The 22,092-nt window shown below is 48.4% G+C and overlaps 1 protein-coding gene across 2 annotated transcripts in view; it reads right to left on the reverse strand.

Moving 5' to 3' along the window:
- Nucleotides 1–22,092, reverse strand: part of UBE4B (ubiquitination factor E4B) — a 123,528-nt gene that overhangs the window by 4,758 nt on the left and 96,678 nt on the right. For both annotated transcript variants that reach the window (XM_080801988.1, XM_080801987.1), the window contains 7 exons: nt 21,426–21,553; nt 20,474–20,572; nt 19,341–19,576; nt 11,094–11,220; nt 9,240–9,384; nt 5,227–5,361; nt 3,452–3,643 (listed from right to left, as the gene is read on the reverse strand). In XM_080801988.1, coding sequence (XP_080658114.1) covers nt 3,452–3,643; nt 5,227–5,361; nt 9,240–9,384; nt 11,094–11,220; nt 19,341–19,576; nt 20,474–20,572; nt 21,426–21,553 — 1,062 coding nt within the window. The remainder of the gene's footprint in view (nt 1–3,451; nt 3,644–5,226; nt 5,362–9,239; nt 9,385–11,093; nt 11,221–19,340; nt 19,577–20,473; nt 20,573–21,425; nt 21,554–22,092) is intronic.

Below are 22,092 nucleotides of genomic sequence, written 5' to 3' on the forward strand. Positions count from 1 at the left end.
TGGAAAATGGTGCAGCCACTGTGGGAGACAATGGGGCAGGTCCTTGAAAAGTTCAACATTGTATTACTGCTAGGATTCAGCAATGCTACTCCTGCGTGGATCGCCCAAAGAATCAAAGACAGGTATACAAATACTTGGTCACAAATGTTCAGTGAAGCACCATTTCTAACAGCCAAAAGGTGGGAACGACTCAAAGGTCCACCGATGGATGAAGACAGAAACACATCAGGGGAGCTCCACGTAACGAGAGACCATCCAGCCGTAAGAAAGGAACGAGGTACGGTATACTGATGAACCTCAAAACATTATGCTAAATGAAAGCAGCTAGACACAAAGGGTAATGTATTATATTATTCCATTTACAGGAAATACCCGGAATAGGCAAATAGGTAAATCCCAAATCAGGTAAAATGAAGAGACCAAGCAGTTCAGTGGCTGCCCAAGGCTGGGGGGATGGGGGCGGGGGACGGACGATGCCTGCTTCATGAGTGTGGCATTTCCTCCTGGGGGTGATATTTGGATAAGCTGTTAGAACTAGAGAGAGGTGGAGGTTGCATAACACTGGGAATGCACTAAATGCCACCAAACTGCACGCTTCAACGTTATGGGAATTTCACCTCAATTAAAAAAAAGAAACAAACAAAAAAAAACCAAAAAGGAAAGATGGACAGCAGAAGTGTGACTTCAGATGGGCTTTTTATTCTTTATTTTCATTTATTTTACTTTTTAAAGATTTTATTTATTTATTTTAGAGTGAGAGCCCTCGCGTGCGAGCAGGGGGAGGTGCAGAGGGGAAGGGAGAAGAGTCTTAAAGAGACTCCGCGCCAAGTGTGGAACCCAACACGGGGCTCCGTCTCATGACTGGGAGATCATGACTTGAGCCAGTTCAAGAGTCACGCGCTCACTTGACTGAGCCACCCACGTGCCCCTCTTTATTCTTCATTTTTGAACAGACCCTAGTGCTAATGGACGGCAGCAGCAGTCCACAGAGTGTCTGTGAGAGCCTGTCCTGCGTGGCCATCAGTGGGGCGCACAGTCTCCCTAGGGTTCCCCTGTCCCGGGCTCCCTCAGCTCTAGGACAGCTGCTCTCCAGTCCTGCTCTGGCGACGGGCTCTCTCCTCCAGTTTGTGAGCATAAGGCTCAGCGGCTCTTCATGCCGGTCCTCCTGTCCCGTCCCCTTTTCCAGACCCTTGTCTTTTTTTTTTTTTTTAAGTTTTTTTAAAAATATTTTATTTATTTGACAGACAGAGATCACTAGTAGGCAGAGAGGCAGGCAGAGAGAGAGGAGGAAGCAGGCTCCCCACGGAGCAGAGAGCCCGATGCGGGGCTCGATCCCAGGATCCTGGGATCATGACCCGAGCTGAAAGCAGAGGCTTAACCCACTGAGCCACCCAGGCGCCCCCAGACCCTTGTCTTTAGCCCACTCTTGGCTGACCGGAAGAGAAGCTTCTGATTTTCTTCCCCTGCTGGGCTGCCGTTTTCTTCTTCTTTGTCTTCCCGGACATCCCAGATCAAACCAAGACCACTGCTCCCAAAGGAGAAAACAAAATTCCACTACTGTTCCTCTGGAGCTCTCTGGACTTCCAACCTTCCTTCCCCAGCCCCCCAAACCCTCTTCCGAGATGATCATCAGGGCCCGAATCAGCTGACAGCCACTAGAAATGGGAAATGCCCAACAATCAGAACAAACGTCACACTTAATACGTTTTCCTGTTCAAGGTGACAGTGGCACATGCGTGTTTGCTTTCCGAGTCTGGCAGAGCGGGGCTCTTTAGGAATCCAAGAAAAGCTATGGGCCACGGTGCAGAAGCTTCGGTCTACGACTCAAGCCTGGTGCCCCCACAGGCCCCACCACACCCCACAGGCATCCCCGGGCGCTGTCCCCCACTGGGCCTTTACCATCTCACAGCCGTGCTGTGCTTATCCACACTGCAGGACGGTCCTGCTCCCCACGCCTGAGCCGGCAGCCACAGCAAGGCCTACCAGCAACGCCCCGCGGCGCGACTCTTCCAAGCTTTTTATGGTAAAGAGTGGAAGTCTCGGGGGACTTCTCACACCCCGACCTCTGGCCGGGCTACCGCAGCCTGGCTGCAGCCGGCCTGCCGTCCAAGCAGACACCCCCATCCGGATGGGGGCGCATCTTCGTCTTTCTCCGTCGGAATACAGACTGCCACTTACCGTCCATAGGTCAGGATGGGCAGTATTACGGAGCTGTAGTCGAGAAAAACATCTTTGCGACCCCCCACGGTAACTGCAAACTCCTAACCCCCTCCTATACAACCACTTTTTACGGAAAACCCACTTAAGACCTATGTGGTGTTTCCCCTTGTAGGCACTCTGCCAAGACCAACTCTCTTGCTTAGATCCAGAAGTACCCACATATGTGAATTATATCTCAGTAAAACTATTATTTAAAAAATAGTACCTAAAACTCCTCTACTTTACTGTCATTCCTTTGGATGAGAGATGGGTAAAGAACCTTCTAGAGCCCCTACTGCTGGTTAACCTGAAACGTGAGAGATATCTGGACAGACGGGGTGAACAAAGATGGAGAGACAGATGAGCATGGGACTTTTTGGGTATTTTAAGTAGAGGGCAGAGAGGCTGGGGGAGTCCCTATCGGGGCCAGACGGCCCGGGTATGAACCCTGCCTCCATCCCACCCTCCCTGTGCCCCCTGGAGCAAGTTGCTTCAACTCTCTGTGCCTCAGTTTCCTCATGTGAAAATGAGGAACCTAACAGAACCTATACCAGAGGATTTTGTGAGGATTAAGTCAACGAAAACAAGCCAAGTGGCTAAAACTTGGTATTCAACGGATAAGCGTCAGCTCTGAGGACACTGCCGTGATGCAGGTCGGAAGCGCAGGGCGGGTGGGAGAGCCCTTTATGAGACCGCTGGAAGTCAGGGGTGGGGAGGGGCTTGGACTAGCCGTGGAAATGACAAAGGATGGGTGTCATCACAGCGGACAGGAGGAGTGGAGCGGAGAGAAGACTGGGAAGACCACGTGAGGCTTGACACCGGGAGTCACAGTAACAGCGGCACCGACACGCGGGGCCCTTGGGAAGCGGACCTGGACTCCTAAGCAGGCTGGACCCTGGTGGGAAGGGGGTGGATCTCTTGCGTGAGACCTGCGGCAGGACAGCCTAGGACCCCGCTGCAGACGGATCTGGGAGCCAAATTGGCCTTTTTACGCCCAAAGGAAAAGAGCTGATTCAGCTTCATTTATACCAGACCAGTTCCTCCGGCCCACGCCGTGATTATTCCCATTTATGTACTAAAAAGTTGCCAACCCGCAAGCTGAAAAGTATCACCTTCCCTGATTCCAAGTGGGGAAAACCCTGGGACAGATGGGTCTGCCGGGAAGTCCAGAGAGACACGAGCTCTGGCCAGCCCGGTCGGCAGTCTGAGGCCCAGGCTGCCCCCGAAATGGCCCGCTCGCCTGGGCACTGACCTGGTCGTCGGCAATGGCTTTGGCAAACCGGGCACAGTCCAGCTGCAGGTAAATATCCGTCAGTTGGTCCAACAGCTTCTTTGGTTCAAAGCCGTACTTCTCAGGGTTTTCAACTTTTAGGTCACGGCACTTGGGGCCGCAGAGTTGCTGAAGATTAAAGTTCAGCATTGCGGCCAATCGGGGTCCAAGTTCCTAGGGAATCAACAGGGTAAGGGGACATTTCATGCTGTTGAGACAAGTGAGAAGGACCAAAACTCCCATTTCAGTGGAGGAAGTGGAATTGGCTGGATTAATCTTTAAAGAATCCCTGAGACGTTCTGTGAGTCATAAAACTGAAGGACATTTATATTCAAAATTTTCTTTATTCTGCATCAGTAATTCTAACACTTAATAATGTTACAGGTTGGCAGAATATCTATAAATATGAGCAGAAGGCAACCTTTTCTTTAAATTCATGCTTTCAATGAGAAAAACAAGTACTTCACTCCAAATTCACCGAGAAGCAGATGAGAGGGAAAATCACCCACAATTCCATCTCAAATAATTTATTATATTTCCTCATAACCAAAGACTCACTGAATTAGGAATTCCTGAACAGAAAATAAGACACGTTTTTAGTGCAGGGATTGGCCAACTGTTACCTGCAGGCCAAACCTGGCCCGATGCTTGGTTTTATAAAGTTTTATTGAAAAAGCCACACTTAGTTGTTTATATACATTGTCTGTAACCGCCTTCGTGCTACAACAGCCAAGTTAAGGAGCCGTGCCAGACTGTGCGGCCCGCAACGCCTAAGTGTTTACTATCTGGGCTTTGTAGGAAAAGTTTAAAGAAATTCCATTTGCGAGCCCCAGGGAAGCAAGGGTCTGAACTGTCTTGTTTAAATTAGTTGCGGTGTTTTGCACGCTTTCAATAGTGAGCTCAGTTCGGTTTCACGTTCCACTGCTCTTTCACGAAGAGCTGTGACATGGAAAATAGACCGAGGAGAGACGCATCGCTGAGAGGCACCCAGGCCAGGGTGTGGTGAGAATGTGGGGCAGAATGGTGGACGTGGACGCTGGAGGAAATGAGAAATAAAATGACGCTCCATTGTAAACCTGTCCCCACATCTCCAGGCAATTAATGACCAGCTCCCTGGCCCCTTCCTTGCCTTCCTCCCCACCCTTGTCCTGGCCACACCATGAAGCATCCACACTGTGCAGCACTGGGAGAGCAGGGGGCCAATGCAAAGCAGCGGTCTTCAGTTAGGACACTCGGTTTCCATTTCAGAAGCAGGACCCAGGTCTCACTAATAGTACCAAGGCCAAGTATTCTGACTACCTTCAATCTGTCATAAACCCTAATCATGGCTCTCATTACCCTTTGGCTTCTTGAGCATAACAAAGCTACCAGGAGAACCAAAGCTCTTACCCGTTATCAATGATTCCTACTTCCTATACTCTAATTTCCAACGGATGCTACTTTCTACTTTTCCTACAAATAAAACACAGGCATCCATAACGATAAAAATATGTCACAGCTTCGGCATTAATAATCCCATGTGCTATGTAGGCAGAAAGTGAATTACGTTATCTTGGAAGAAAGCGTTAGCAGACTTTGGTCTCTCCCCAGAGCGCCAGAGCACTCAGCAGAACTGGGAACAAAATCAGCATCGAGCTTTCACTTAGCAACTTGGAGTTGAAACGCTGAGGCTCTCGACGACTACGTTTCGCGACAGGGGCGGGAACCCGACCGTGGAATCCGACACCCAACATGAACACCTCGAAGTTTCTACTCACCGGCCTGAGGAACGGCTTCTGGACCTGCTTCGTGAGGATATGGAACATGTCCACGGTTTCCGTTGCCAGGGCAAGATAGGAGCGGGACACACGCTCGTCCTGAGCCAGCTGGGACTGACGGGCCTGCTGCTGATCCTAGGAGACACGGAGCAGAGGCCAGGCCAAGGTCAGCCCCAGCCGGGAGCTCGCCGGCACGCCAAGTGTGAAGGAAAATGGGACAAGCGCACGGCAAAGCCCACACGCTGCGGGAATGAGAAGAACCCAAGCCAGAGAATTTTCCAGGTAACTGAGGTTTATTCTTTTCAGCATGAGAACTCTCGGGACTCTGGGTAAGGTGACCCTGGCACGTTGTTTCAACTTACACGAGCCCCGGTTTCCCCCGTGATAAAAGAAGTCACCTTCAGCTTCCGTGTGGGATGAAGTAAGTGGACCTTCCCTCTGCCCGATACACACGGTTGCTTATCAAGGATAGTCCGTCTCCCTGAGTAACAACTTGCAGTCACTATTATTTTAAAAACATGAGTTGTGCCATGCTAGGATACCGGGGCCCAGAGGTTTTGCCTCTACACCAAGCGCCTACAGAGTGCTAAGGTTTTGAGTTTTGTCTCGCCGTGCTCTCAAGGCTGTCTCCCCTGACAACCGTCAGCATGCTTGCCTCTGGCACCGTCCTCCTCCTCCAATTCTGCCCTGGGCTGGGAAACAAGATAATAAGGAGTGTCTGACTTGTGGGTAAAGCCAGGTGGGAGCGCCGAAGGCTCTGAGATGGAAAAAATCCCCAGAAACAGCAGTAAAGACGGAAATTCTTATATCCCGGCTCAGAAAGTAACTAGAGCAGCTGACACCCTGCATGGGGACCCTGACACCCTGCATAGGGCCGTCTGAGTGGCTGCGTGGGGGAGGTTGTGCAGCGATGCTGGGTAACCTGCCCGCTGCCCCGTTGGCCCGGGATGCACCTACAGAACGCATGTCGAAGCAGGAAGACACAAGAACAAGGTGAGAACTAGTGCGGTGTGTGTCTGCGTGTCACACGCATTCCTCCGCACATGGTCTCTGCGCCCCGGTCCAGGCCAGGCCCCCGTTCAGACGCTGGAACGCGGAAGGTGACCAGTGAGCTCGCGGGCCTCATGGAGCCTGGACCGCAGGCAGGGAGAGAAGCAATCAACAAACACCCACAGGGACACATAACAAGTCTGACAGCTACGGAGAAAAAGAAAGCAGGAAAAGAAGAGAGAAAGAGTGGTCAGGGACAGCCTCCGAGGAGAGGACAGGCAGGTGGATGGTCTGAAGTAAGAGACTCGGCGGAAATCTGGGGCAACAGTGCTCCCAGCCAAGGGACGAGCACGCGGGTCAGCAGAAGGGCGAGGAGGCCCATGTGGTTCGGGAGGAGTGACAGGGAAAATGGTGGGCCGGGGGCCCGCTCTAATTCGGGACCGGACTCTGAGTGAGAAGGGAAGCGTGGCCAAGTTCTGAGTCAAGTGGTGATAATGAACAGACAAGTTTTAACAGCATCCCTCCGGTATGGACCCGGACAGCAGTGGAGGCCGAGGGGCCGGTCAGAGAGGCTACAGCAGGCCCGGTGAGAGCCGGCTGTGGGACAAGGGGTCAGACACAGGTATCTGAAGATCGAGTCTTGAGGCGTTCGTTGAGGGAGAAGAATCAGGAAGACTCCAAAGTGTCGAGTCCAAGCATCTCACAGAGTGTGCCTGTCCCTCAGTGAGGTGGGCAGACCCGAGGAGATGTGGAGGACACCATCAAGGGACACCACTGGACCACAGGGCAGAGGGGCAGGTCAACGGCGGGTGGGTGCGGCAGGTCTGGAGTCAGGAGAGATAGGAGCTGAGGAGACACATTCTGGAAGCTTTAAGACACAGACCGTTAAACGGATGAGATCCCCTCGCAGTGACTTTGAGCCGGGGGCATCAGGTGTGTGGGAGTGTTTCTGGCTGCCTGATGACTCTCGGGAGGAGGGTACCTCATTGGCCAAAGATGTCAAATGTCCTGCCACGGATGGTGCAGTCTCTCAGGATAAAGAACGCCTGCCACCGCCGAGTCCCAACTAGCACCCTCGCCGAGAGCCCCCAGACTCAGCGGCGAGCGTGGGGGGGGGGGGTGCCGGAGCGCCGAGCAGCGGGATGCTCCAGCGTTCGGAGGACAGGGCGGTGAGGGGCAGGCAAGGCAGGGAGGTGGACGGCAGAAAGGGACGTCAAGGTCAAACGTGACTTTGGGAATAGCACTGATTCAGGATTATCTATGACGTCTCTCACCCACGAACACGAAGTCAACAGGAATTGTTCGGTTGTCTCGTGAGCAAACGCTAGCGCGCACTGACTGTGCGTAAGGTAACGAGCCACAGGCCTGTCTCCCACTGTCTCTGGCATGAGCTGGTCTGAGCCGAGCATCACGACCAGCATAAAGAGGGTACAGAGGTACCGAGAAAGGTGAGGCCCTCGGCCGCACTGGCTGGGGTAGTCCAACCCTGAGGGACGATCAAGACAAGACCTTACTCAAAGAACGGGCAGGATTTCAGTACAGAAAAGTGGAGAGTAGAGAACTGTGGACAGGAGCGTCTCAAGGCACACGGAGAAACAGGGGCTGCGCGGTCCCGAACTACGTGGTGACCTTCAGCAATCCTCCTCACTGCTCTTCCGCAAAGCAGGGATCGTCTCTGGTTCACGGACAAGGACAGAGAACTCTGCAGGCGCGGCAGTGGCCGTTTTCAAAGCCAGGTAGCCTGGACTCCAAACCTGGAGCTCTCCCAACCGGCCTCATCTGTTTCCCAGACGGTTCTGCAAGGGCCTGGGGACCGGTCCAGGCAGGATCCCACGGACCGGAATGCAAGGTAAGCTTAGAAGGCTCTCTTAGAGCTCCTGTATGTAGGGGGGCCACGGAGCACCGAGCCTGGGCTGCCTCCCGCCTGTGGGACGTGGGGAGGCATGGGAGGGAGGTTTTGGAGGCACAGTAGCAAAACAATTTAATGGGTGCTTAGACATAAATACGAGGGTAGAGGGTAGGCCGGACTCAGGCAGGCGCCAGGGCAGTACAAAGGACAGAGAGAACAACGACCACGTCGTCTCAAGAATGTGATAGGAGGGGTTCCAGCCGTGTTGGAAGCCCAGACTCAGGGAATCCAGCACTCATGGGCCCTGGACAAAGCCCCCGGGAGGTTTTAGTCTGTGGTATAAGATGTGAGCTACAGCAAGATGGAAACTTCCCATCAAAGCCACAGGAATACTGGGAATGAAAACCTTTCCGAAATGTGCTCTCACATGTGCTTACCTTATCTTAAGCATTAGAAGCTCGACAGCATGTTCGTTTTGAGGATGCTATCGCTAGTCAAGAAAAAAACAGTCCTCCCTACTTTTCCAAGAAAACTCTTTCTGGAAAGCAGTTCTGATCCTGAGCCCGAGAACACCAGGCACAGAACAGACCAACGTGTGAAGTCACCAGGAGCTGATCTGAGAACCGTCTACACGGCTGCAGTAAATGTCAGAAAAGCGTGTCAGCGTGCCGTCACCCGCGCGGCAGGAGTTTCTCATGCGACCTGGCAAGACGACCCTCTCTTCCATTAATAACACAAAAACCAAGATCAACTGGAAGGAAAAACCTCCCGCGGGAGGCACACAGTTGTCCAAAGGAAATCGCACGAGCAGATCAAATGCCTGGTCGGCACCGCATCCTAGGGATTCACTTCCTACCTTCAGAAATTGACGTCTACACGTTCGGACAACAAAAGCGCTTCTCCAAGAAAGCCCTTTGAAATCAAGGAGGCAAGAAAGTTTTGGGGACGCATTTGACAAGCCTTCTCAGTTCATTTCTTGGCTTTAGACCAGGTGTCTACGTTTACCCCTCCCGCAACCCTGGGAGGGAACCTCGCGGAAGCCCACAGGTGGGAGGGGACAGGTAGCGACAAGTCAGATCCATGTCACCAGGGCCCCACGAGTGCGGCCCCGGAGCAGAGCTCTGCCCCGGGCCCGAGGCAGCTCCCCGGCCACAGCTGCCCCCCGCGTCCTCACCCGGGGCAGCTGGTCCCACTGGTCTTTGTTCTTCATCTCTTCCTGCACTTCGTGGATTCGCTTCAGAGACTCCAGACTTTCATCGAGCAGAAACGTCGTGTCATTTATCAGCATGTTTATGTAGCGGACGAACTGCTTCCCCGAACTGAAAAGGCAATTACGTTGGACACGGTCATACGGCGCCCCGAGGCCAAAGGCAGCGGCAGACCCCAAACAAAACGGGCCCCGCCCAACGTGCGGACCGTGTGGCCCCGGAAGCTGGCCCACGGCCCTGGCACCACTCCAGTACGGCGGAGGTCAAGGTCTGAGAATTCTCTCCTTGGATTTGTTACCCCTTTTAGCTAATTGTGAGACGCTCACTGCAGCGGTGCACTGGGGGGACCTTGCCTGGTCAGGAGAGCCAGTTGCTAGTACTTCACGATTCTGTGAGATTTCCATGAGAGCTTAAATCTGGCACCAGTGCGAGTATGTACAGCCTGGAAAGCCAGCAAATGCTGAATTTCTCCCCCTTCTTCGGAGAGCAGGTTTACCAGCACGTCCCTGGCTCATTGACTCAATGACTTTATGTAGAAAAGACACTCCTCCAGACTAGAAAATAGGTTTAAACGCACCAAGAAAGCACAATTACCCACATAGAAGAGACAAGAGAATTACCAATACAGTGATTCCTTATTATAAAGTCGCAGTGAAGGAAAGCTGGAAGCTGCAATATTGATACAGGAGAATATTAACTCACTTTCTAGAACCTGAAGCCTCCAGCCTATAAAACTGTCCTGCATCTCCTGTCACAGTGGAGGGCTCGCTGGCGCACTCAGATGCTGGCGCACCATTAGGCTTTGTAACTGCAAGATTAGTAGAGCAAAGAGGAGCTCCATACACTTTAGGATCTACTGCTGTGTAATCAGGGGGCGGGAAGCCCGTGCCTGGGGAGGAGAAGTTCCTGCGAACAAGGGTGGGAAGCTTGGATTTCAGGAACAAGCAAAGTTCAGTGCGAGCACTCCCACTCAGCACCACGCAGACCAAGCCAACGGCCTGTGTGGTCTAAGCTGGTGCCAGGGTTTGTGGGAACGTAATTCTGACCATAAGAGAAACTCTCAGAAAGAGAATTAACTTGAAGAGCTTACTTTACACAGACCTATCTAACAAATGGTTTCTCCACTGGTAATACGAAATCGTACTGACTAGTAACTCAGCTAACAAGTGACAGTGAGACTTGCGCAGGGATTGCAAAAGATCCAACCAGACAGGATAAAATTTCTCCTGAAGAACAATTCAAGAGTTCAACGTTTTCATCTCCCTTCTTTTTAAAAGCATCTTTCTTTTTACGGTAACTTAGGTGAAATGACTAATGTCCAGATTTAAGGAGCCACTAAAATTTCAGGTAGGTAATAAAAAATCCTTAATCAAGGTTTAAGGCCTTATTACAAAGAATGACATTTGAAATAACCCCAACCTTCCTTCCAAATCGAAAGTCTTCCTAACATTTCACATCTAAAGCTTGACATCATATTCCAGAACACTCTACGATCTCATTCCAGTCTTCTGACAACTTCACTTAACACTGTAACCCCAGAAACACCAAAAAACACTTCATGGATCATCTCAGAATATTTATAGACTCTTTATGTATACATACCATCCCCAAAGTGTCTTGACAGCTCTAAAGCTCGGCGATATCTTGCAAGCACAGACATTTAGTTAACCCTGCTCACATGTAGCAGAATGATCTAGAAAACTTAAAGGAGGCTGAAACCAAGCCAACGGTCCAGAACAACCAGCTTGGAAAGATTTAAGGAGTCACCCTACCCGTGATTCGCAAGGGACAAGCGGTGACATCGGGCGCACAATACTCACTTGAACTCCTCCATGAAGGTGCCATGGTGAGCTATGTTTTGCCAAAGGCTTTTAAAAATGGTGCTAATGTGATAGCGGATGGTGAACTTGTCGTAGAACTCACTGGTGGCTCCGGTGTGCTCAACGTCTAGAGAAGAGAGAGAGAGGGACTGAAGCATGGGGACCATCTACCTTTCCAAAAGCAGTCGCTGCGCCCGGGATGTTACCGAGTGCATGCAAATCTGTAAATGCAGGGATGTGATAAGACTGTGCACCTATCTCTCACACAAAAGGCAGGACAGAAATGAGGAGGCGGTTCTGGAGACACAGGCTTCACGGTGAAGGTCTCGCAATGGCACGACACCAGATGAATTGGGCTCGCAAAGCAGCTTAGCATCCCTGGCACAGCGCCCACCAATCAATGACCAGGAAAAAAAAACCGGGTGGAATTTTCTTAAGGGTCACCTACCTATTAAATGTGACTACCGGCCTACCTCATTTTATTGCGTTTCGTAAGTCGATTTTTCTTTTCTTTTTTTTTTTTTTCTACGAATTAAAGGTTTGTGGCAACCTTGCTTCAAGCAAGTCTATCAGCCCCATTTTTCCAACAGCGCTTGCTCACTTCGTGTCTCTGGGTCACATCTTGGTAATCCCTGCAATATCTGAAACTTGCTCATTATCATTTTATTTGTTATGGTGATCTGTGATCAGTGATTATGACTCGCTAAAAGCTCAGATGACGCAGCAATAAAATATTTATTTAAAAGATTTTATTTACTTGAGAGTGAGCAAGTGAGGGAGCATGACCGAGGGGAGGGGCAGAGGGAGAGGGGGAAGCAGCCTCCCCGATGAGTGGGTAGCCTGACACGGGGCTCGATCCCGGGACCCTAGTACCATGACCTGAGCCGAAGGCAGATGCTTAATTGACTGAGCCACCCAGGTGCCCCAATAAAATACTTTCAAAATAAGATATATACATCGTTATTTTGGACAGAATGATAATGTACACTTAACAGACCACAGTATAGTGTAAGTGTAACTTTCGTATGCACTGGGAAAGAAAAGAATCCATCTGACTTCTTTTATTCTTGTATTTGCTTTATTACAGAGGTCTGGGTCTGCATCTGCAATATCTCTGAAATATGCCTGTATTATTTTAAATACTTTTGTATAATTAACATTTTCGAACATGTACCAAAATAGAGACAAGCTCAGTAAAATCCCATGTGCTCATCACTAATTTACTGATCACCGACATTCACGTCCTGCTAATTAAAATGGAACAAAGGTTAGACTTAGGTATCTGAAAGACAAAGGGCTGAAGCATGAGAAGTTCCTGAGTTTACGACAAGTTTTAAAAAGAGGGAGGGGTGCCTGGGTGGCTCAGCGGGTTGAAGCCTCTGCATTCAGCCCAGGTCGTGGTCTCGGGGTTCTGGGATCGAGCTCCGCATTGGGCTCTCTGCTCAGCGGGGAGCCTGCTTCCCTTCCTCTCTCTCTGCCTGCCTCTCTGCCTACTTGTGATCTCTCTCTCTTTGTCAAATAAATAAAATCTTAAAAAATTTAAAAAAAATAAAAAATAAAAAGAGGGAAAGCTGCCAAATAAAGACAATAAGGCTCAAGAAAAAGATAAAAATGTAAATTAAAATAAGATACCATTTTTACTTCGCAGGTCTTACAAAAATGACCAAACCGCGTGTGAGAATCTGGGTGAGAGGTACCTTCTGACTGCTCATGAAAATGAACAGGGACACAACCTCTTGAAGGCAATGTGACAATTTGGATCACAAACCACCAACGAGCCTCCCTCTCTGACCCACCAATTCTATTCCAGTAAACGCATGCAGGCAGGTTCGAAGACTGATCTCCCAGGATACTCTCTACACTACTATTTGTATTAGAGAGAAAACATAAATGCAAATGCCCAATGGAGAACATGAAAAAATATTTGTCATATAGGAAGTGAAAAACACAGGTTACTGAATGGGGCCGATCATATTTAACCCCCCCCCACCATATACATACATACACACACACATATATATATACACACACATACACATACATACTGGCTGCAAAAGAAAACAGACCAAAATGTTAACAGAGATTCTGAGTGCAGAGACTATCAATAATTTCTTTTTTCTTCTTGGTATTTCCTATATTTTGCAATGAACATATTTTTTTGGTGACAAGAAAGGTTATTTAAAAATGAGAGGCATAAGATAATTAACACCTATCATACAAAGACCTAAAAGCACATATGCATATTCATTAGGTCAAGCTTTCTTTACAATGAACTAAGTGTCATTTTGTTAACTGCGGGGAAAAAGTGTGAACTGGGGTGTCTGGGAGGCCCAGTCAGTTAAGCGTCTGACTCTTAGTTTCGGCTCAGGTCGTAGTCTCTCGGGTGGTGAGACTGAGCCCTGCCATCAGGCTCTGCGCTCAGTGGGGAGTCTGCTTCAAGATTCTCTCCCTGCTCCTGTGTGGTCTTTCACTCTCTCAAATAAAAATATCTTTAATTTAAAAAAGTGTGAACTAAAGTGTGGAGAGCCGATACAAACAGAGTCTACTTGAGAAAGACGCTGGGAGGCTGATAGAGCCTCTCATACCCTCAATATTGCCCATAATACCTCTACCACTTCCTGGGCACAGCAGAAGCCAAGTACTGCCAACATTTAAAAAACTTCACTCCTCATGCTCCTTTGAAACTGTGGCAGCCTGAGTTCTACTTCCTAAGTCCGAGTTCTAGGCGGCCTGAAATGAACTAGATCTTGGGGGGCCTCGTGCCCCACTGCTCACTGTCCTCCCTCCTGTAGGTCTTCTTGTTCAATTTCACTAAACTGCCCAGGCCTCAAGGCCTTTACACTTGCTGTCCCGGTTGCCTGCCATGCTGTGGCTCAGATCGTCATATGATTCACCCTTTCGTCTCATGTTACTCCAAAGTCACCGTCTCAGAGACCTTCCCTGACTGTGCTCCCTTTTTTTTTTTTTTAAATTTTATTTATTTATTTGACAGAGAGAGAGAGATCACAAGTAGGCAGAGAGAGAGGGGGAAGCAGGCTCCCCGCTAAGCAGAGAGCCCGATGCGGGGCTCGATCCCAGGACCCTGAGATCATGACCTGAGCCGAAAGGCAGAGGCTTAATCCTCTGAGCCATCCAGGTGCCCCCTGACTGCGCTCCTTAAAGTAGCATCGTGCCCCTCCCACACCCACCGTCTGAAAGTGTTATTTATTGGTTGCATGTCTGTTTCTCAACTAGAACAGGTGGCTCATGAGCCATCTGCACCACCTTAGCATCAAAACCAGAGTTGACACATAGTAGCGGTGTCGTTAAGTATTTGCAGAGTTAGAGACTCGATCTACTTGGGTTAATGCAGGCTTTGTTGATTCAGATCTGCCCGAGGAAGAGAATAGTCCGGCAGTAAGCCTTAGTTATCAGTGTTCTTCTAAGTTCTGAGTAGCCAGGTTGGGAAAGCTGTTCCTTAAGGAACTGACTGCTGGTATAAATAAAGTACTCTGATTTTGGAACTTAATTTTATTTTTGAAACAAAAATTTGATCTTAAGTATTCCCAAAGCTAGGATCTTCTCTGGGAGTAGAAAAGAGGAGACTGTTCCATATGCCCATCTCCAGTTCACGTCTGAGACTCTGGACTTCAATCAGCAGGACTTCTTTTTTTTTTTTTTTCATATTTTATTTATTTATTTGACAGACAGAGATCACAAGCAGGCAGAGAGGCAGGCAGAGAGGGGTGGAGGGAGCAGGCTCACCGCTGAGCAGAGAGCCCGATTCGGGGCTCGATCCCAGGACCCTGAGATCATGACACGAGCCGAAGGCAGAAGCTTAACCCACTGAGGCACCCAGACGCCCCTCAGCAGGACTTATTATGGGGTTGATGCATGAGTGGGGGGGCTGTATTGTCCCACTGGAGGGCTCTCTGGGGACTGGTCCCCTGTTACCACAGCAGTAACAGTGCATCAGTCAGGAACACCTGCGCTAAGGCCCACCTGCTGAAGTTGCTGCCACGCACTAGCTGTTGACCTTCAGCAAGCTTCTGGGCCTTTCTAAGCTTCAGGTTCCTCATTTGGAAAACGGGAGATATTTATAGCACCCATCTTGATGATGGCTGTGCCGATTAAGAGAAAGGATTAGTGAGGATTCAATAAGTGGTGGCTATTATTAGTATGGGTATCATCTCTCTAGGACTGCAGACGTGGTCCAGGGCCAGAGGGTACACCGCTTGGTGGCAAAGGGGAACACCCTCATGCTTTATTCCAAGCATGGAATAAAGTGACAGGCCCAGGGCACTTACTGAGGTTAAAATACATTTAACTAGGGGCACCTGGTGGCTCAGTGGGTTAAAGCCTCTGCTTTCAGCTCAGGTCATGATCCCAGGATTGTGGGATCGAGCCCCACATCGGGTTCTCCGCTCAGCAGGGAGCCTGTTTCCCCTTCTCTCTCTCTGCCTGCCTCTCTGCCTGCTTGTGATCTCTGTCTGTCAAATAAATAAATACAATCTTAAAAAAAGTACATTTAACTAAACACTTTATGCTTTTAATACTAACAATACATGTTTACTGCAGAGTAATTCAGTTCAAATAATTTTTTTTTTTTAGAGTTTATTTATTCATGAGAGACAGAGAGAGAGGCAGAGGGAAAAGCAGGCTCCCCAGTCCTCTGATACGGAACTCGATCCCAGGACCCTGGGATCATGACCTGAGCCGGAGACAGACACTCAACTGACTGAGCCACCCAGGTGACCCAGTTAGATAATTTTTTAAAAAGGAAAAGAAATAAATCCATTCACAGTTCTACCATTCAAAACTAACCATCTCTCTGTTACTATTGTGGTATATGTTCTATCGTACAGATGTCTACCAACACGAGGTCCTACTGTATATACTGGTTCATTACTAGGCATTTTACTTCTGATGACTTAACCATTTAATGTAAATAACATTATTCTTCACAGCTCATATAGACCCACTTTATGGATAAACTGTAATTTACTTAATTCATCCACAGCTGGAAGAAATTTAGGCTGTTTTTAGCATTTTCACTGCACTGCATTATAAATGCTGCTGCAGTATCACTGTAAACACGCACACACATTCGTAATTATCCCCACAGAACAGATGACTAGAAATTAAGTTTGCATGCAAAAGGGTGAGCTGTTTATTTAGCTGCTGTCTCTCGGCCGCCAATCCGCCCTTTATACTCGGCTTTGCCAGGCTGGGGCCGGGGCTCTGCAGGTTTCCCTTTGCCAGCAGGCCCTCCGTTGGTTTCGCCAATAGGGGGCGCTGCAGGAGAACTGGAAAACTACAGGCAGGCAGGGACCTGGTCCCTGGCCACAGGCTGGCTGCTCCTGTCAGCAACAGTGGTTCTTTCTCCCCGCGGCACCAGCCACTTCGAGTTTCCAGCTCAGGTCCACCGTGGCAGAACTAGTTAAGCCTGCGCTCCTGGGAGACACCGGATGGCCAGCGTCTCGGAGCGTCTCCCTCGGAGACCTAGGTCCCCGTTCTGTCCTGGTCCTCATTCGAGCTAGTTTGCTAACTCCAGCCTCTTCCTTGGGTTCCCCCAGCTCTGGAGACAGATGATGGCTGCTTCCTGAACCCGTAACCTGCCTCACGCCAAAGCTCTCGTTTGCCTTTCTGTCCTCCAATATCTACTTGACTAGTTCTTTATACGGCTGCTCCTTGAACAACACAGGCCTGAACTCCGTGGGGCCACTTACACATTTTTTTCAATAAATATATACACAGGACCATAAATGTATTTACTCTTCCTTATTTTTTTTTTAAGATTTTATTTTTATTTATTTGAGAGCGAGCAAGTGAGCACGAGTAGGGGCAGAGGGAGAGGGAGAAGCAGATCTCCTGGTGAGCAGGGAGCCTGACGTGGGGCTCCATCCCAGGACCCTGGAATCATGACCTAAGCTGAAGGCAGATGCTTAACTGACTGAGCCACCCAGGTGTCCCTCTTCCTTAAGATTTTCTTCGTAACATTTTCCTTCCTCTAGCTTACTTTCTCTTAAGAATATAGTGTGTAATACACGTAACGTACAAGAGATGTGTTAACTGACGGCTGATGTTACCGATAAGGCGCTACATAGCAAATTTAACATTCTGGTCAAGAACAGGCTGTTAATAAATCTGGGGGAGTCAAAAGGTGAAAGTGGATTTTTGGCTGCCCGGGGTGGAGGGGGTCTCTAACTCCTACGCTGTTCAAGGACCAACTGTCTGTTTCTCTTAATGGACCTTGATTGATACATAGGATATAAACACTTTGAGGGCTTTTGGTGTGGACTGCCAAACTGCCCTTCAGAAGGGTTTTACCAGGCCCCTGGGTGGCTCAGTTGGTTAAGCATCTGCCTTCGGCTCAGGTCATGATCCCAGGACCCTGGGATTGAGGCCTGCACTGGGCTTCCTGCTAGGTGGGAGGCCTGCTTCTCCCTCTCCCACTCCCCCTGCTTGTGTTCCCTCTTTCGCTGTCTCTGTCAAATAATAAATAATATCTTTAAAAAAAAAAAGGTTTTACCAATTTACATTCTCAGAGAATTTCATAGCGCTGATTTCACACACCAGCTCATGGGGAGATGAAAAAGGATTTGTAGGTTAGCGTAGTTCTCTGTAACTATGTTATAAGCACTGGGTATTCTCATCTTAAAAAATAAATTTAAAAAGAAAGAAACGGGACGCCTGGGTGGCTCAGTCGGTTAAGCCACTGCCTTCAGCTCAGGTCATGATTCCAGGGTCCTGGGATCGAGCCCCGTATCGGGCTCCTTGCTTGGCGGGGAGCCTGCTTCTCTCTCCGCCTCTGACTGCCACTCTGCCTGCTTGTGCTCTCTCTCTCTCTCTGACAAATAAATAAAATCTTTAAAAAAAAAAAAAAAAAGAAGAAAGAAATGGGTGAAAAGAGATACTTTACTGTTATTTTAAGAAATGCAGAATTATCTTCAACTAAGCCTGATATGTGCAAGACACTGAATGAGGTCGTGTCCCGTACACATGTGACTCATCATTTGTACCTGAATGGCCCTCTCTACCAGGGAGGGAGGTCCTCCCTACCAGGACTAAGGAATGAAAGAGGACTGGGGAATGAAGAAGAGGCTTTTTACCCAGGAGTATTCCCTCTGCTGTTGCCAAAGCGAGGATGTTAACGAAACTTCAAGTGCTTGTCTACTTGCTTTAGCTTTAAGAGGAAATCGGTAGGCTGGGAAGAAAAAAAACCTTTTTTTTTTTTTTTTAAAGTAATTTCTATACTGAAGGTGGGGCCTGAACTCAGAACCTACACATCAAGGGTTACATGATCTCCCAACGGAGCCAGCCAGCCGGGGAAACTCTTACTAGATGTTACAAAGCAGTGGTGACAAAGGAGAAAGGAGGCAGACGACCGCTGGAACCCTCAGTAGCGCAGAGAGAGGGGACGGCACCAGCTCCAAAGGAGCAGAAGCAGGTCTTGGTCAACAGGGAAAGGGTGGTTACCACCGGTGGAATGCTCAAACTTCTGCGGCTGCAGGAACAGACAGCCAGTGTTTCTTCCAAGAGTGCGGCAAGGACACTCTACTAAATGCTAAAGACACTGAGTGCCCAGAACGTGCTAGGTTTGAGAGAGGACAGACAAGACACACTTCCTTTCCTGCAACGTGTACCAGCTGGAAGGAAAATGTGCCATTAGTACAATCCTATGCCTTTGCTGGCAGACAGGTCAACAGGTCCCAAGGTCATCAGCTTGATGAAAACACACTGGTAGTTCAAAAGCCAAACGAAGCATAATAATTTGGAATCCAATTCATCTGGCAGTGGAGGACCTCCTTCAGAGAGTCTGATGTGTGCTGTCTGCTCACCAGTGGGACCCAGAGCCTGGCCGTCAGCAGGTGCTCAATAAACCTTCATAGATTTAGTGAATGAGAGAAGACTCCCCGATAACCTGATTCCACTGATCTGAATGGGGCTTGAAAATAAACATTTTTAACAAGCTCCTCGTTTTACTCACGCTCTAGAAACTCTGAGTTCTATGACAGATTTCTAAAAGTAGCTACAAGTGCATCTGACTTACAGTGGATCCTGCCCCATCATCAAGAACCAGTGTGTAGACTGGTCTACGGGATACGTCCACCGATCTAAACTAAGCAACAGTAACCTGCTCTGCCAGTGGCGGGGTTAAGCAGGTTACTCTTGCAAGAGGCCATCAGGATATTAGCTACCAGATTTAGAGCAACTCCCATCCACTGGCTTTAGAGGGCCTTGCCTACCCAAATACCCGGAACCTACCTGTATAAAACTTCATCAGTGAAGGGACCAACAATTTGGTGGAGAGAGGATGGTTTTCGATCATTTCAAAAAACTTCTGGGTTCGTGGCTGAACAGCAGGGTTGGTCATAAACATGACTTCTACCAGTTTGGCCACCAGATACGGATTTCGGATGTAGTTCTGGTTACACAACATCACAACAAGGAACGTCACAATGTCCTGAGTACAGGGTTCATAGAGCACCTGAGGAGAGTATCTGGAGAGAGGCAAAAAGAATAAGAAAGGAAGCTCCCAGCGGCTCTAGCCGGGTGGACGCTGGGGTCATCAAGCAGGGAAGGGGCCGATAGGTCTACAAGCCAAGGTGATGAATTCCCTTGAACTTGCTGAGTTTCAAACGACTGTTAACTTTACAACTAGACAGACTTTTAATCTACTGTGTCTACTGGCTAAAGCATGTTACAGTAACTTACATTATTTTAGAAAATAAACCAAAGCCACCATGATTAAATTATGCGCTAAGGTTCATAAAAGAGTTTTTTTTTAACCAAAAAAAAAAAAACCTTAAAAAAATTTTTTTAAAAAAGATTTTATTTTTAAGTACTCTCTACACTCAGTGTGGGGCTCAGACTCATGACCTTGAGATCAAGATCGCATGCTCCACTGAGTTAGCCAGGGGCCCCTAAAATTTTTTCTGCTCGTTGTTTTAATTAAACAAGCAAACAAACTTCAAATGCCAGTTATAAACTCAGGCCATTTCCTTGTAAGCTTTCTGCAGTGTTATAATTGAGAAAAATTTCAGTACGAAATATAGATGTGGGTATTTCTGGCTTCTGAATGTTCACTTAGATATTTATAAACTGTGTGCTCCTTCTGTTTCTCAGAAACACATACTCAATTATTAGAAATTCAACTCAATTTTCAGAGAGTACATTCTTATCGGCATTGTTAATCCTGCTCCTGTCTTGAAGATATTATTGGAACTGGCTTGGTGCCAGAGTTGGATTTATTTTTCCAGTCTCCAGGCAGCATTCGCTTACAGCAGTTACACAGAATTTCAGGCATAAAATGGAGGGCTGCAATGTAGTTCGTAATGCAATGTACATGCCACGTACAAAAACAAATTAGAACCATGTAGTATGTCAAAGGTACTTACTGTACAATAAAAAATAAAAATTCAGCAACATCTTCTACATAAAACTCAGGCAATGCTGCAAATACCTTGGGGACATCTGAGTTTAAAGGCAGTGTTATACTGTCAAAGAGAATAAAAGCACAAGTTACAGAACAAAACTATGGCACCTGGAAGCCACCCCTCCCCACCCCCTGCAGAAAACCCCAACTAACCAACTGACCAACCAAAAAAAAAAACACAAGATCCTGGCACCTGAAACCCTAAGGACTATGACTCAGCCATTACAAGTTAAATATTTTATTGGGGGGGAAAGCCTCCTAGAACACAAATATGGAGAAGGTACACAAGCCAGGAGACCAGAGCCTGAAATGAACAGGGAAGAATGAAGACAGCGGACGGATTAGGGTGTGCAGGAGATGTTTCTCCTCTTACTGATTTTCTGTTAAGGTTATATAGCAAAATAGGAAGGAAACAGGAGGGTCATATTTGGTCATTTTATGCAATTCAATCTGTTTTGAGACAACAGAGCTGCACAATATTTTCGGCTCCTGCAGAGGGCGCTGGGCCAAACTTACCAACATCAGTCGATCCAGAGACTTCATAGAAACAATAAACTAGTAAAACTGGCTGGGTATCTTCCTGCACCCAGTCCCTGAAAGGACCTAATACTCTGTTATCTCCACGTTTTAGTTCCCAATGTATAGATTTCCTTTTCTATCAATCTAGCCGATTTGTAAAAAAAAGGACCAGGTCAGAATTAAACTAGGAGGTGCTGACATTCCCTTCTTAACTGTAATCACTGGGAAAACACTTATTATTACGGATTTTGTAATCTATACAGGTACAACCTAGAAACTGAAGAACAGATTCTTGATAAAGTAAGGGTTTGGGTTTCAGCTTTCGACTGAGGGACAGTGAAGACAACACAGCCGAGACAAGGAGGGCGGAGGGGAGGAGGAAGGGGCACACTCACTCGGGATAGGCGGGGTCCAGGATGCGGAGCAGCAGCTGGATGAGAAGGCCATAAAAATTCAAACATCTTCTCAGAAAGCTCTCATCAAGTAAACCAGCGTCAGCACAGGCCTTGCACCGTACCAGTTTCTGCGGAAGGAGGTACGCCCCCACCCACAGATTAGTCGGCGGCCAAGTGCCCGTGGTGTCGACTGGCCAGGGAATGGGCCCAGGAGATTCGAGGTTCTAGGGTTTTCTCGAGCTTCGTCTCTAACTAACTACAATATGCTGGTCACGTCCCCAAAGCTTTCCTTGTTCTGAGAGATACAGAAGTACGCCATGCAAACCACTGGGCGGAAGCTGAGCACATAGTTCAGGTTCAAAAAGGAGTCCTTCCTGACAAACTGAAATAGCTTGACTGGGGGACAGGGTCGACGGGCATCAGACAGAGATGGTTAGTGGACAGAAGCCAGACAAATGTGCATCCGAATTCCAGGTCACCGCTTCTGAGCTGCCCCCGGACAAAATGCTTGTCCACTGATGGTCCCCCACCGGCCTCAGAGGACAGCCGTGAGAAGGAAACCCAGGCACGCATGCGCATTGGCATGTCCATTTAAACAGTTTCCAGGCTCCTTCTTTTATTTTTTTTTTAAAGATTTTTTTATTTATTAATTTGACAGACAGAGATC

The sequence above is a fragment of the Martes martes genome (assembly GCF_963455335.1).
Source record: "Martes martes genome assembly, chromosome: 4".
Classification (NCBI taxonomy): Eukaryota; Metazoa; Chordata; class Mammalia; order Carnivora; family Mustelidae; genus Martes; species Martes martes.